The sequence below is a fragment of the Protopterus annectens genome, chromosome 2.part1 (genome assembly GCF_019279795.1).
Source record: "Protopterus annectens isolate FY-2018-M chromosome 2.part1, PAN1.0, whole genome shotgun sequence".
NCBI classification, from domain to species: Eukaryota; Metazoa; Chordata; order Ceratodontiformes; family Protopteridae; genus Protopterus; species Protopterus annectens.
The window spans coordinates 338496327-338512578 of record NC_056729.1 but is presented as its reverse complement, the minus strand read 5'-3'; the positions used below and the strand labels follow the sequence as shown (position 1 = coordinate 338512578).

Genomic DNA, 16252 nt, shown 5'->3' with positions numbered 1-16252 from the left:
TAAGTACTTGGGTGCAGTGAATACCCAAGAGAATAATGTAGTAAGCTAAATTACAGTTACTTGGTTATTTCAAATATGTGTACTGGGGGTGTCGTGCTGCTCCTCAATAGCATGCTTTTCTGTAAGGGAGGCACAGAGAACTTAGAAAGGATTTTTCTGTTGTTTTTAAAGGAGGCTCCAATAATGGATATACCTCACTCTTGATAAAGGTTGTGATGAAAGGAGATACTGCCAGCACAGCTAGCTGGAAATTTAGGTGAATATCAAAATGATTTACACAAGGTTCTTTTGTTACAACTGAATTAGAACTATATGTCATGTGCATGTCAAACTGCTTGTACAAACTTGTGTGTTGAAAATGTATTTGTAGAGTGCTGTGTTTGAAATGTAACCACAGTGTGCCCTGCTGGAAGAGAACAGAAATGTACCTGCACTGTTGTAACTGTTTAAATGTATATGCTTAACAGAGGAAAAGTACAGTTTTGTACCTACCATAAATGTAGATGTTCGAGGATCTCCATTGCTGCAGTCCTGACATAAGGGTATTCCGCTGCCCACCATCGGCCCGAATACCAAAGGGCTAGAACCGGCGTCGGTCATCGGCGCTCGAAACTGACATCAGTACGTGCCAGTACAAATGCGCATGACCGACGCCATAACCACAGTCTTTCTTGCCTCAGACGTCAGAATGCAAAAAACACCACCCAAACCTCAACCTAAAAAGAAAAAGGGGGAAGGAGGGAGGAAAATTGGACTGCAGCAATGGAGATCCTCGAACATCTACATTTATGGTAGGTACAAAACTGTACTATGTTCTTCGTCTCCCATTGCTGCAGTCCTGACATAAGGGTAGAATCCCAGAGCAACGGAAAAAAGGGAGGCTGGTCAACTAAATAGCAGTAGGAGCTGCTGACATGCCCTGTAAGATTGCAGTGGCAAACCCAGCCCTAGACCTAGAATAAAGAGGTAAATGATAATGCTTTGTAAAGGTATGTACAGAACTCCAAGTAGCTGCTTCTAGAATGTCTTTAGTAGCCCTAGTAGAATGAGGCCTGATCCCAGCTGGAACATCCTCACCATGATGAGAGTAACAAAAAGCAATACAATGGCTAATCCACTTGGAAATAGTTTGCTTCGAGATAGCTTTCCCTCGTGAAGTCAAAGCAAAAGAAACAAATAATTGTTGAGAACTCCTGAACTCTTTGGTTCTGCTCAAATAATACCTCAACTGCCTATGTACATCCAAAGAATGCAAAACTTTTTCCCCGTCATTTTGGGGGTTAGCATAAAAAGTAGGCAAATGTATAGACTGGTTCAATGCCACATTAGAAATCACTTTAGGCAGAAAAGTAGGATTAGTACGTAAGGAAACCCTGTCATTGTGAAAAATCAGAAAAGGTTCCACTGCCATGAGGGCCTGTAATTCAGATACCCTTCTAGCAGAAGTAATAGCCAACAAAAAAGCAGTCTTCCAAGACAAGAACTGCAATTCAGCTGTAGCTGCAGGTTCAAAAGGAGGCAGAGTCAGCTTTTCCAAAACAAAATTAAGATCCCAGGTAGGAGTAGGAGCTCTCAGAGGGGCCCCCTCTAAGAAACTGTTTAACCAATGGATGTGAAAATGAAGGAGGGTCACAATCATAGTGAGCAGAAATAGCTGCAGCATGCACTTTTACAGAAGAGAAGGACAAACCCTTGTCCAATAAAACAGTCAAATATTGCAATGTACAACTCAAATTAGGCAATTCGACATCAAAGCCTTTAGCTGAACTCCAAAGAAAAAATCTCTTCCATTTACCAGCATAAACTTTTCGAGTACTAGGACGCCTGGCTTCCAAAATAACATCCAAAACTTGTTGAGGGAGCTGAAGGTCCTCCTTCTCTAAAACAGAATAAGCCAGGCTGTCAGGCAGGGAGTGCACCCTGACATTGAGAAAATGATTGTTCTCCTGAGACAATAAATGAGGAATCTGTGGCAATGGCCAAGGTGGTACATGAATCAAGCTCCTCAACAGAGGGTACCAATGCTGACGAGGCCAATCCGGTGCTATAAGGATCATGCAAGGCTTGTCCCTCCTGACTTTCAACAGCACCTGTGGAAGAAGAGGCAAAGGAGGAAAAGCATACACGTGAAGGTTGCTCCAACTGAAGGATAGTGCATCTATTTTCCAGGCTTTCGGATGAAATAGCCTTGTGCAAAACAGTGGCAGTTGGAAATTCAGAGGAGAAGCAAACAGATCTATGTCCGGAGTTCCCCAAGCCATTGTCAACTGAAGAAATACCTGAGGGTCCAATTTCCATTCGTGAGGATCCACAATCTGTCTGCTCAGAACATCTGCTAAAGAATTTTGTGCTCCTGGCAGAAACTGTGCTCGAAGAGTGATGTGCAGATTCAAAGCAGTTTCCCACAACAGCATTGCTTGTCTGCAAAGAGGGTAAGAATGAGTTCCCCTTGCTTGTTGATGTACCACATGACCGTCGTGTTGTCTGTTCGAATCAACACCAGTCCTGGTTGAAGTAGGCTTTGAATCCTCCAAAGCAAATTGAACTGCCAGCATCTCTTTCATGTTGATATGCAAGTGAAGTAGCTCTGGGGCCCAAAGGTCTTGAATCCATTTTCCTCTGAAATGAGCTCCCCAGGCTGACTCCGAGGCGTCTGTCGTTAATATCTGACTTGCCTCTGGTTGGGTCACAGAGAGCCCCTTGTTTAGGTGACATTCCTGAGCCCACCACAGAAATTCTCTCTGAATGCAAGGTAGGATCCGAATGACAGTGTCCAAATCGTGGCAGTGTTGAGTCCAAACGTTCTTGAGATACCATTGTAGCTTCCTCATATGCAGTTTGGCATTGGGAAGTACTAGAATGCAAGATGCCATGAACCCCAAGGCTTGAAGGACTGTCCTTGCAGTCAGCCTGGACATTACTGATAGCTGTTGGAAGTATAGGTGAAGATTCCTTTGTTTGTCCGGGGTAAGAAATGCCATCTGAGCAGCTGTATTCAGTTTCACACCCAGAAAACACATCTCTTGTGAGGGTACTAGACTGGACTTTATTACGCTCACAGAATACCCTAGGCATCTGAAAACTGTCATTACATACTGCAGATGTTGAAGAAGTTTGTGCTTGCCTTGAGCCAGAATCAAACAGTCGTCCAGATAAGGATAAATTTGAATTCCTGCTAGCCTGAGAAAAGCTATTACTGGAGCCAGGACTTTCGTGAATACCCTGGGCAGTAGACAAGCCAAAGGGCAATGCAGAGAACTGATAATGCAAATTCCCATTCAAACCTCAGGAATTTCCTGCAACTGGGCCTGATAGGAATGTGAAGATAGGCCTCTTTGAGATCCAGAGTCACCATCCAGTGATCTTTGCCCAGCATAGGTAACAGCTGTTGCAGCGTTAACATCTTGAATTTTGGAATTTCCAGAAAGGTATTTAGAATGGACAAGTCCAGAATTGGTCTCCAAGTATCTCCTTTCTTTGGCACTAAGAAAAGACGGGAATAAAACCCCGTGCCTCTTTCTGCAGAAGGTACTTCTTGTATTGCTTCCAACTGAAGCAGAGAAGAAATTTGAGTCTGCGCTTCCAGTTTTTGCTGACGAGGCACATCCGGCATACCTTTGAAAGGAGGGAATGTGTGAAAATAAAATTTGTAGCCTCGATTTATTATGTCCAATACCCATTTGTCTTGGGTAACCAAATGCCAATTCCTTTTGAAAAATCTCAGTTTTCCTCCCAGAGGGGCTGCCAGCAAGGCAGAGTCCGGCAGCTGAAGACACGGGTCATTGGGTCTGTTTCCGAAAGGACTGACCCCTGCCCTCCCCAGCAGAAGGGGTAGAAGAACTCAAAGACCTAGAAGTAACAGGGCCCTGAGAGGAAGCCCTACCCCTACCTCGCCTCGACCTGCCCCTAGACTGATAATCCAAGAGGGGAAAGACCAACCCTTAGCAGGCCAATTCCTACTGAACTTAGGGGCTGAACCTGTAAAAAATCCTTAACTGTCTGCATAGACTTAGCTTTTTCCTCCATTTTTTCAAAACTGACTCTACTGGAGGACCAAAAGAACATCAGATTGTAGAGGAGCATCCATAATTCGAGCCTTAACATGCTCTGACAAGGTCTGATCTTTAAGCCAAGCATGCCTACGAATGACTGAACTAGTAGCAGCCACCCTGGAAGAAGCCTGTAAAGCATCAAAACCACACTGCAAAGAATGCTTACCAACTTGGTCTGAAGCATGCACTAAATCCTGAAGCTCCTTACATTCAATACCTTCAGCTAAAGCATCTACTTTACATTTCAATTGGCCCAGCAAATAATTTTGATACGAAGCATATGAAACTGACAATTTAAAGCTCTCATAGCCAAAGTAGAAGAGGTATACAGTTTTTACCCCACCTATCCAGGGCCCTAGCATCCTTGTCCAGAGGAACTGGATTCTTAACCACAGAAGCCCTAACCCCTTTGGGGCCTTGAGTAATAGTTTCTGGATCAGCCCTAGGACTCTTATATAAGTACTTGTGAGCTTCCCAACCCTGTAGTATCTGTCTGGTTTAACCGGGCAGGAGGCAGAGAATCTGGGTTAAGGGCAGCCTCAGAAAACACATCCTGAACAACATCCAGTACAGGGGGAATAGCCAAGGGCCTATGCTGAGGCAAAAACAAGAATTCTCTCAGTCTTTACGGAATCAGAATAATCCTGGCCTCCCATTTGAAATGTTCCTCATGGAATGCAAAGTCTCAGAGAAAGAAAAATCTTCTGGAGGGGACGAGAGGAGAAGAGTCCTCAGCCTCCGAATCAGAATAGGGAGGGAAATCCTGAAGTTCTTCTACAGAGGAATCTGACTCATTGGAAGACTGAACCAAACCCTCCAACTCTGGCTCTACCCTGGGCCTCTTCAGGGGGCATAGAACCCCTAATTAAAGTAATCAAATCTTCAGCCATCTTTAACATGTGCTTCCTAGGAGCTGGACCCTGGGGACACGCACCAACAGGGGCAGACTTAGACTTAGAATGGGCTTTGCTATGAGAAGGAGGAGGCCTAACTACCCTATGAGGGAGGGAACCACTGACATCAGAGAAGCACCCTCAGCCTGGCCTAACACAGGAGAAGCCACTTCCTGCAGTAACAAAGGCTCCCCTTGAGACTCAGGTAAACTTTCAGAAGGAGCCGCTGAAGTAGCCAGTGGTACTACAGAACCGGCGTCCGGAGTGGCCGCCTCATCCTGTTTGGACCGCAAGGACTTTTCTTTGCGTTTCTTAGAAGAACCAGTCGTCGGAGAATCCGACGGCATGTTATAATTACAACGTTTACCAAACACTAGCCTAGCACAGTCTAACCGATGTTTAATAGTACGCTTGTTAAAAGTAGCACAAAAGCGACACCCAACAACGTCGTGCTCAGGCCCTAAACAAGGAATGCAGAGTGAATGGTAATCCCTATGAGGAATCTGTTTCCCACAAGAAATACAGTTATTAACTTTTTCTGACATCCGTCAATACTGAGGCAAGAAAAAGACAAAAATGTCCCCAAAGGGGTACTTAGCCCAACTTGGTCTCCGGTCTGAAACTCGAAAACCGACAGTTCCTGAACGCCGAACGGCACTTGCAAATGCTGCTTCTGCTTAGGGACCATGCGGCAAGAAAGACTGTGGTTATGGCGTCGGTCATGCGCATTTGTACTGGCACGTACTGATGCCAGTCTCGAGCGCCGATGACCGACGCCGGTTCTAGCCCTTTGGTATTCGGGCCGATGGTGGGCAGCGGAATACCCTTATGTCAGGACTGCAGCAATGGGAGACGAAGAACATCTGGAGGGTTAACCTCAGTCCAGCAAACACTAGAAAAATATCTGAAATTAAATTACTTTTTATGCTACACAATAAAGAAGCTATCTGTCAGGTTTTCAATGCAGCTAGAGAAACAGAGTCTGTACTAGGAAGCTTTCTGTAGTGTCCTTGGAGTGAACTAATTGCTAGTTTTGAAGCATGAAGAAATGCAGTTGTTTTATGACCTCCATCATCTGCCAAAGATCTGAGCAAAAGCCTTTGTCTGTATATTTTTACAGGTAGATGCTAAATGCTGCCAGCTTCTAGCAATGGGGGTTTTGGCCTGGGAACTAGAAGTCAGATGACCAGAAACTGTCATTCTGGAAGCTAGCCCAGCAGTAATATTTTAGATATTATTTTGAGAAGTCTCTTAGTGAGACAGAGAATTCTGTATTCGGTCTTGGACCTGACAAGAACCATTCACCATTTCTACCTTGCTCTCATGAAGTAAGATTGTAGGGAACAGCATAATTATCTGTACTTATTATAGTGGCCCAGGCGATACAGTAATGTAAAGAGTAAGCAGGGTGATTGATCGAGTTTCAGAGAATTTTAAACCCAGTTTTATCAAAGATTTTATTTATTTTACATTTGTTAACCGGGAGTGTCCGACTGGATACATGTCCATTTTCAGTGGAGGCCTGGGGAGAAAAGCTCCATATATGCAAAAAAATAAATACATGACAATCAATATTCATGGTTACATTGAAAATTTAAAAATGTAAAAATTTAAAAAAGTGATTTTATATATATATATATATATATATATATATATATATATATATATAAATATATAAATATATACATAGTTACACTGAAGTTTAGCATCTTTGTATGTTTATAGTATGAAATATGTACAGACATCATTACACAGCATTGGAGTGTATAGAATGATGTTACACAGATTGATGTCACGGATGACAAACAGGAGAAAAAAGTTGTTAGTTAAGAAGGGAAGTTGTTAGAAATTAGATGTAGAGTGGTTAAAAACATAGTGTTGGAATGGCTAGGATAACAGGTTATTATAGAAGAGTTAAAAACATAGCATTAGAATGGTTAGGATAGCAAGTTAACATCCTTATAATATTGTTCTAAGGGTTGTTGAGAAGTGTATATAGTCTGGGTAGATTAGGTTTAGAAAGTTAAGGTTAAGAAAGATGAAAATAAGGTTGATTTGACAACATGTTTTGCTTTTGTGCCACTGTCAGTTTTACAGCAATGCTCATTTACTGATATTACTGTGTTTAAGGAGGTGCTTGCTATATCGACTTGCTGTCACTTTAGTACGGCACCTAAACTCTTAAATGAATGCTGCATTGGGGAACTAATGCTTCTTTGTAGTGAGTTGAAAATACATCTCAGTTGTCTCTGATTTTCAGTAATCCATTGTTTTGCTCAGTTCTTTAGTCCCTCAATGTTTGCATGACAGCAGGGTTTACAGTCCATAGATCGACCTGAATTAAGCTACACAGTGCAAACTCTGGCTACAGAAACTGCACATAAATACAAACATTATAAACTACATAGGTTTTAAGAGAATAACATTCCAGCAAATGCTCATTATTTTGGGTCTTTGCTGTTCAGGTAATTATTACGGTACTTTCTTATTATAGCCAAAATAATGAGCATAGCGGCCTTGAAGAAACTGAAAACGGCCTTGGCAAAATCGCTGGGGCCGCTATAATAAGGAAGTACCTAATTATCTTGGATATAGTCAGGAATATAGTGAAGTTTAGTTTACATGTTTTTCTTTGTGTGGACATGTACTGCAATAATGTTTGAAATATTTCCTGTGGTTTTGAACTCTGATGTCACTGTGAATATATTTTTAGCATTGTCTTGTTCTTTTATTATTAAATATATTAAAATCTTTCATTGTGGCTGATCTGTAGAAATATTTAAGTTCTGAGAGTACTTGCATATTTATTTGGTGACACTGTGGGGGCCCCTCCTAGTAGCCTTGCTCTTGGTCAAACTACCATTTGTATTAGTATTAATATTACAAAGTAAGATTGGCTACCCTTTGTTAAGGGCCTTAAAGTAGCTGATCAGGAGTGATTGGTGGCAGTGGAAACTATCTTATAGTCTGGGCAGAAGGGGGAATAGTTAGTAAACCTGTGCCAGCCTTTCCCAGGTGTATATATATATATATATATATATATATATGTGTGTGTGTGTGTAAATCAAACCTCAAAGAGTGTGTGTCAGCTACTTGGGCAGGGACACGAAGCACTGGTTGGACAGAAAGGGTGCTGGAGGTCTTGGCTTGTTCACTCAGCTGAGATCTCAACTCTGTAGCTGTGCCAGTTGGGAGTCTTATTGGGAATCTGGAGAAAGAGTGAGAAACTAGCCCCGGACTGACTGTGGTCTCTGTGTGTTCTTAAGGGAAATTGCACTTGATGCAGAGAGCTGCATCTGGAAATACTGTGTGTACTTGTCATCCTATCAGTGAAAGTTCCCCACTGTTGACAGTGGCGAGGACTGAGGCTCCTTGATTTTTGGCCCAGTGGAGGGTCCTCATACAGGCATTTGCCTTGCAAGGCAAGTATTACTTTATATCTTTTAAATATGGGTTTGAACCTGGAACATTTAGTGTAATTGAGGTAACATGGCTGTGTCCCCTTAAAATTACTTTTTAAACTGTGGGTCATACCCATTATCCATAAGTCTCCCCAGTGTGAAAAATGTGCCTTTTAAGTTTGAAACAGCTGTAAAAAGGAAGTGCACACCCTGGTTAAAATGTAGTGCTTTATACCAAAGTGTTTTGTATGAACAGACTATTATTTTTACATTTGTTTTTGCGAAGTCGTATTTAAATTGTTAACACAGAATCATACCTGTCAACCTCTGAGGGCAAGAAATCTGGACAGAGTTAATAAAAATAGGGGAGGCATTTTAAATATTGTCTTATAAATTTAGAAAGTTGTTAAACTGTGTTTTATATTAGTATGTATTTTTCTTAAGGACATGAAGTCTGAAACGTATGTGCATGTTATTTAGTGACTTCATCTTGAACGATTTGAGAGAAAATCGCACTTTTCTGAAGAACAGGCCAAATATGAGGCAAAAACCTGAAGATTCTGCGAAAATCTGGAGAGTTGAGCGGTATGCATGGAATGTGCTTTGGCAACACTTTAAATGCAATGTTTTAATCAAAAAATGATGAACAGTTCTTCGAAATGAGTTGCAGTTTGAAAACATACCTGACTACACTCTCCGCTGACGAAGGTCTGAGAACACTCAGATAATCATTACATACTCCAAGAAAATACTGTAAACGGGGACACACTAAAGCAATCCAGAAACGATGCGATTATTAAACATAATAAATGTTGGTGTTTTTGCAGATAATTCACCTTACCGTATTCGTACAACAAACGATTTAAATAAATTAAAAATGTACTTGAGATCGGAATTGTTTTCCACTTTGTATACAATGGCTCGATATTTAAGGAATAAGCTTTTCAGCGCTAACAGTGGTGCGCTCATCCCTTCGGCAGTGTTGTGCCTTATTTAATGGAGTGCTTGGCGTTCAACGCACAATTGTAAAATTACTGTTTTTAGTATCAACACTGACAGTTCTGCAAACATGCGAGAAGAGGGCGGTTACTGCTGGTGGGTGACTAGGTACGCAGGCGCGTATGTCAGGGCTGTTCCTCTTCTGTCGGTTGCTTGGCTGGTGCTTAGCGTTACATGTGGGAAACGGGCTCTGCCAAGTTTCCGGACCGCATAGGAGGAGTAAACAAAGGCGGTATGGTCTCCTGCTGAACTGGTGGGTGGTTGTCACTTGTACAACAACCCCAGAATTCCTGCGGGCTAGCTCTATGGCAGTCTGCCACGAGCTGGAGCCACTAGCTTCCCCGTCACCTGTACTGAACCTGGAGGACGGGGCAGAAGAAGAGGGAATGCTTATAGAGCGAAGTGCAGATGTTAACCTGCTGCGTTGTGAGAGCAAGAAGCGGGGTCCTGGAGGGGCTGTCAGAGTGAGTGCTGAAAGGGAAAACGAAGAGGAGGAAGGCGAAGGTAGTGGGGAGGATGAACTGTTGCTACCCGGTACTGCCGTGGCCTCGTCTTCTCCGACTGTCCGAGACAAGAGAAGTGCCCGAGCCACTCGCCTCAGCTCATCTTCCGACAGAGACCACCTGGGATCTGCAGGTAAAGGAGGAAGGGGTAGTGGTGAAATGGATGTCTGTATGTCCCATAATATTTAAAACCAACTCCTGAGAAAGAGCAGCGGGAAAATCTCTCCACTGTTTTAATACGGTTTACAGTTGTGGTTGGTTATGTTTTTTGTGGGAGATGTTGTGCCTGACTGTTACTAGGCACCTCTTTTTGCAGTCTTACAGTGCTTCATAAGTTGTTGGTTAACATCTTTTTGACAGCCGTGAGTGTCCTGGTTTCCTGGTATTTGTATATGTGGCTTTAGTAGTTTGGCACGTCATCGTCTTTCAGTAATTACTCTGCTTTATGCTGTTCACACCGTCTTGACTGTTGCTTAAAATCCTGTGTGCTAAAATATGTCAGTGGAGCGTTGCTATCCCCCTTCTGTAAGGTCACGGAGTAAGCTGAAGTAGAACTAAGCAGACAGTTCGTGTTACCTGTATCGGTAAATGTTAACGGTTTGTCACACCGGCTGCTTGTAGCTATTTGACAGTAAGCTAACCCTGTAGGTGCTATGTTTGTGCACGAGCCTCGATCAGAATGTGGGACTGACTTCTGAGAATGAAACGGCGTGTGCTGCTGCCACGGTGAAACTGAGTGAGTTGGCATTTGTGTGTCATTAAATGAAAAACCCTGCACCCTTTAAGTCGCATCTTCTATATGCTCTGCTGCTAAAAGGTATAACAAGTGCTAAGTATGATCACTGGCGAACCATGTCCTGTCGTACTTAAAAAGGGTCGTAAGGTATCTTGTGGGAAAACTCGGATCTATGTGGTTATATATAGTAAGTAATGAAGTAGGTGTGTCATTTTAGTGTTTTAAATAGCAGCTGTACATAATGTTTTAAACATAAATAGTTTTAAAGTTTGCATTTATTGGAAACCAAGCACACTATACAACCGCTTTGCCGTAAAGGTTTAGTAAAACGTGTTTTGGATAATTTACGTGTATGTAATTTAAAAGTTGTATGCCCGTTTCCACTTGAGTGTTGTATAAAGGTTGAACTCTCCTTAATATACGCCCAGTTTTGTGCATGCTGCACTAAAAAGTTGTTTATTTTTCTTTCGGCTTTTCCCGATTAGGGGTCGACTCGCCACAGCGGAACTCCGGTCCGCTAATGATTGGCATACGGTGCCAGCCCGACGCCCAACCTTCAACAAAGGCACGCCCATTCACGCATGTCTTTAGAACGCCACTCGACCGCGGGGAGGACATGCAGACTCCACACAGAAGGCGCTCCAGCTGAGAATAGAACGGGAGAATCTCTTGCTGTGAGGTGACAACGCTCCCGTTCATAAAGTAAGCATGTTGACTCACAGCTGCCAGGCTATAGCAGGCTAGTGTAATGTGCAGTTTGAGACCAGGCATGAGTTTTTTTTTTAAGTTGAAATTGAGAACTCTGAGCATTCCTCTAATCATTTACACCCCTTTGGAAAATGCTGTAGTGGTGTCAGTTGGAAATGTGTATATGGTGTGTGTCTGTATATCTTTAACAGTGTTTATAGTGATTAAAGTACAAGCTAGTAGAAAAACGCTTTGTGGCTGATTTGGTAGAATGAGGTTGTTACCCCATTAAAGGTTTGTGTACTTGTCATGATACCCGTTTAAAAGTTGAATTGCATTTAGCATAAGTGGTTGTGTCCGACCGTTATAGTCATAACTAGGGTTATCATCTGCCCTACTTTGCGAGGGACAGTCCCTCTTTGGGCAGTTGTCCTGACAAAAAATTGTAAAAATGGCAAATGTCCTGAGATTTTAGGACAAAATTATTTCCTATATTTTATGTAATAGTTGTATAAAACAGTTATTCTGTATCTAAAATACCTAAATGTTATAAAAAGCAGAATAAGCAACTAAAATGCTACAAGAATAAACTTTTGTTTAGGCAAAAATTCTAACTTTTGTACTGACCGTGGGTATGTCTCGGCCTGTAAAATCTGATGTTTGTACCAAAAATGTCCCACTTTAGCAATTTGAAAAGGTGGCAACCCTAGTCATAACCACTTTGGTCATTTGAAAAGGTGGCAACCCTAGTCATAACCTGATAAAATATAAAATATTCATGTTTCCATTTCACTAGGAATCTTGGCTGATTTTAGTACATTAGTTAACTCCTTCATTATTTGTTTAGACTGGGGTTCTAGAGTGTCGTTGCTGCAGCCACATAATTGAAAATAAAACTGGTCATCCCTTACTTTTGGGGTGTATCGTGAACTCCTCATACATTATGGCTAAGATATGGCTTTGGTCGTCCTCCATCTGTGGGCATGTACTTTGGTCATTTGCTATGATCTGGGCAGACAATTAGCCATACACCCTTCTTAGGACATACCATTTGTCACTGGAGCTTTGTGTTGTCATTTGCCATGTCTATAGATATGTGTTGGTGCTAAAACTTAATGGTTGGGTTATTATTTGTAGTCTGGAGTTGCTTTTTTTCTACCAACCTTCTGGTTCAGTCGGCATCAGACTTCAAGTTTTGGATTTAAGATCAGTCATGTTCATGGTTGCATTCACTGATTTTCAATATCCAAAATGAAAATTATTTGGTGCAGTAGTAGTTAGGGTCAGGAATCATGATCTCTGCATTTGCTTCCACAAGCCTTTCTGTTAACTCATTGACAGATTGTTTGATTACGTAACCAGTTAAGTAAAGTATAGACTGCCACATGTTCAGGCACAACCAGGTCCAGAGAGCAGCAGAGTAGACACACAACTTGTTTAAGCACTTGTATGTCTCTTTAGACAAGCAATTTCTTGTAAATTAAAGTCTGTACCACTTGCAATAATCTTATTTGAGGTAGTGGATTTTGTGTAGATAGCATCACTCCAAATACTAACAGTAATTAGAAATACTGAGTTCGTGAATGACCCTGCAAAATCATTCTGAATATGATGCAAATGACACTTTTTGCAAGGGCACTTGCTGCAGCACATTTTGGAGCATTTTGATTTCAGTAAAAGTTTTACTAAGCATTCAGTTTGCTTTGCTATACTTAACCACGGTATATCTATACGGAAGCGACTTTTTTGCCATCTCAGCGGCACAGTGCATAGTTTGTATTTTGTCACTCTGTATTTCCCTTGGTGTAAGAAAAAAAAACAAAAACACTTGGTGTTTTCTGATTGTAAATGCAGATAACAATGAGCCATCGTTTTTGCACACTTTTGCAACAGTCTTTTTATTGGATAACATTTTCCCCAATAACTGTTCGACAGTTTTGACACAGTCACATCTAGAAGATAAATGGTGCTGTTGTAGTCTGGTGTGACATTCCATTATCCGTTAACGTGTGTGTTTTTTTTTTTTTTTTTTTTGTGTGTGTGTTTGGCATCATGTAACTGTTTTCCTAGAAAAAGTACCCAAGACTGCATCTATTCTGTCATCAGATGCCCTTTCTTGAGTTGAAATTGACAGTACTGGTTGGTGATCTGATACCAGTGAATCATTTTCCATCTAAATAATAGTAATCCTCTTAACTTGGCAGTTAGCTAAAGACGTCCATAACTGTTTGGACTTAATTATGCTAAGCTGCTGTCCATGGCCTTGAAGTAAATGTGGGTCTTCTGTCTGGGATGTTTTATGCAGTAGAATGGTACCAGTTCCGAAATCATCACATTTCAGTATAATAGATGTGGCAGAATTGACACTTATCATAGTCCCATCTGATGTTAACTGTCTTAGAAGGTCTGTTAATAGCTGTCCGCCCATTTCCAGGTGGACACCTTTTAACAAAATAAACACACCCAATAGATTTGGAAGCAGCAGTAGTTTTAGTAGTTTACCAGTTGTAATTACAGGGAATATCTTTCCTAAAACTTTGATGCAATTTTTTTTTTGGCTTGAGCCCAAGACTTCCTTAGTCTGCCTAGGACTTTCCTTGAATTAAGTGGTCCTTTTCATTGTTGCCTTTTGCAAGGGTGTTTAAAATGGTAATACTGGTATAATGGGTATCCCTTGAGATACTTTGTTGCTCATTTCCACATGGCTGACAATTCAGAATGGTTATACTAAAGCAGTTTTGTGTGTTAAAATGGTAATACTGATATAATGGGTATCCCTTGAGATACTTTGTTGCTCATTTCCACATGGCTGACAATTCAGAATGGTTATACTAAAGCAGTTTTGTGTTAGTCAAGAATTGTTTGAAGGATTATTTCTATCTGTAAGTAAACTTGTCTTAAGTTGATCTTTGAATATTTTTCCTCTATTAGTGCTTCACATATATTCTATGATTCATGGTTATAGTTAATGCCCAGTATGCAAAATTGGGTTTATGTTAAGATTATTTGTACAAAGTTAAATGTTAATTCTTGCTATGTCATTCTATACTAAGGGTATGCGATGAAGCACAGCCTACTCAGTCCATTCACTTTTGGTGATTGTTGTCATACTGCACAACCTTTTCAGTTCTACTATGATCTTAAGGACATTCTGCAAGTTTTACTTAGCCTTATGAGGATGCATTTTGTTTTAGTCTTTGCGTTTATGCTGTTTGAGATTCTTCTTTCTTTGGTAAAAGTTTTATGTAGTAGCTCACAGTAGTGTGTGTTGGCATCCTTATGCACAGCTGATGTTAGGCGTTTCTAAACACAGGTTTTGCGTACCATTGGCACTCATCCCTTTGCACTAACAGTTCAGTAAGGCCAATGTGGACCATTAACCCGTTTCCCTGTCTTCCTTTCTATCTCTATTCTCAACAACTTCTGATTTCCACAATTTGCTGCCAATTACCACTGTCTATCTGTACTTGGTTTCATCCCATGTGCCTTCAGGTTTGCATTACATTTTCCTATCCTTTGCTGAAGTTCTTGCTCAGTCTGCTTGTAATGCCACATCATCTGTACATGGCAACTTTGTTCTGTTCCTCTGACCTGTTTGCTAATGCAGTCCATCACCAGTATGAACAGTAGTGGGCTCAGAGCTGAACCCTGGTGCACACTCACTCCTACTGGGAACTCCTCTGTGAGACCGAACTTGACTCATTGGGTCCTTGTCCATAGCTGGCACTAATTCTACTTCTACCAATATTTCTGGAACTTTGAACCACCACAGTACTGCCCAAATCAGCTTTCTTGGGACCTTGTCATATGCTTTCTCCATGTTTAGGAATGTCCAGTTGGACTCCTTCCTCATCTCTAGCTTCTTCTCCACTGTCTGTCTTACTGCAAATATCGGGTCAATTCTGCTGCATCCTGATCTTCTGAACTGCTAATCTCCCATCTTACTACTGTGTGCATTCATTTTATTAGTCACTGTCTCTAGAACTTTCATGCGATGTGACAGGAATTTGATACCTTTGTACTGCCCACAGTTGTGGATGTCCCCCATCATTCTTGTACACTGGCAGTATGCTTAGGGTTTGGGATACACCTTTCTCTCCACATTGCTATGAGTACAAATCTGCTGTGACCTCATCTGAGCCTGCTGCTTTCCCTCACTTCATTTTTCTTAGTGCTATTCTTACTTTTTCGAGGGTGAGCTCCTCTTCTCTCATTGTAGGCTGTCTCTGGGACAGTACAGCTTCTGTCGGGTTTTCTTCATTTAGAAGCTGCTGGAAGTACTCCATCCATCTGCCTTTGATGTCCTGTGGGCTTGTTGCTGGCATTCCTTGTGAAGGGTGTCAAACTATCGTCTTTATCTTTCTGTCTTTGCCTTGCGACCTGATAATAGTTTCTTTGTGACAGCTACTGAATTACTTTCCAGAAACTGGTAGAGTGCCTCTGATGCCCTGTTCATTATTTGCAGCTCTTTTCTTAGCTTTTTTGTTATCCAACCAATATTCCTTCCTAACCTGGTCTGTCTTCTGTCTCCCACTTTTTCATGCACTCCTTTCTTCCTGAACTTCTGCATTTCACCACCAGCATCCCTTATGTACTTTATTTCCATACCTGGCTCAGTCAGTATCTGTTCTGTAGTCCTCACATATGCTGTTTTGAGGCACTGCCATTCTTCAACTCCTCTGACTGTAGAGCCTTCTCTGACCACTGCTTGCAGGTGATTGTGGCCAGCAGAGGTTTGTGCTGTGGGTCCGACTGTTTCACTGGGGATGACTAAGTCAATCACTGATTCTACCCCAGTGCTCTTCCTTTAGTAGGAGGAAGTCTACCTGAGTTGCACGTTGGCTACTCTTGCATGTGATCTCGTGATTCTCTCGCTTTCTGAACCATGTGTTGGCTACTATCAAGCCATTTTCCAGACAGAAGTCTAGAATGAGCTCTCCTTTATTCCTGTTTCCACATCAGTGTAGACCCAGGCAGTCGT

The 16252-nt window shown here is 41.7% G+C and overlaps 1 protein-coding gene across 2 annotated transcripts in view; it reads left to right on the top strand.

Moving 5' to 3' along the window:
* Window positions 1-9441: 9441 nt before the first annotated feature.
* The window catches only part of PI4K2B (phosphatidylinositol 4-kinase type 2 beta), a gene marked incomplete in the record, with an annotated part of 1132580 nt that continues 1125769 nt past the window's right edge, over window positions 9442-16252 (top strand). The window contains 1 exon segment of one of the 2 annotated variants that reach the window (XM_044062167.1): window positions 9442-9981. In XM_044062167.1, coding sequence (XP_043918102.1) covers window positions 9468-9981 — 514 coding nt within the window. 2 annotated transcript variants of the gene reach the window in all.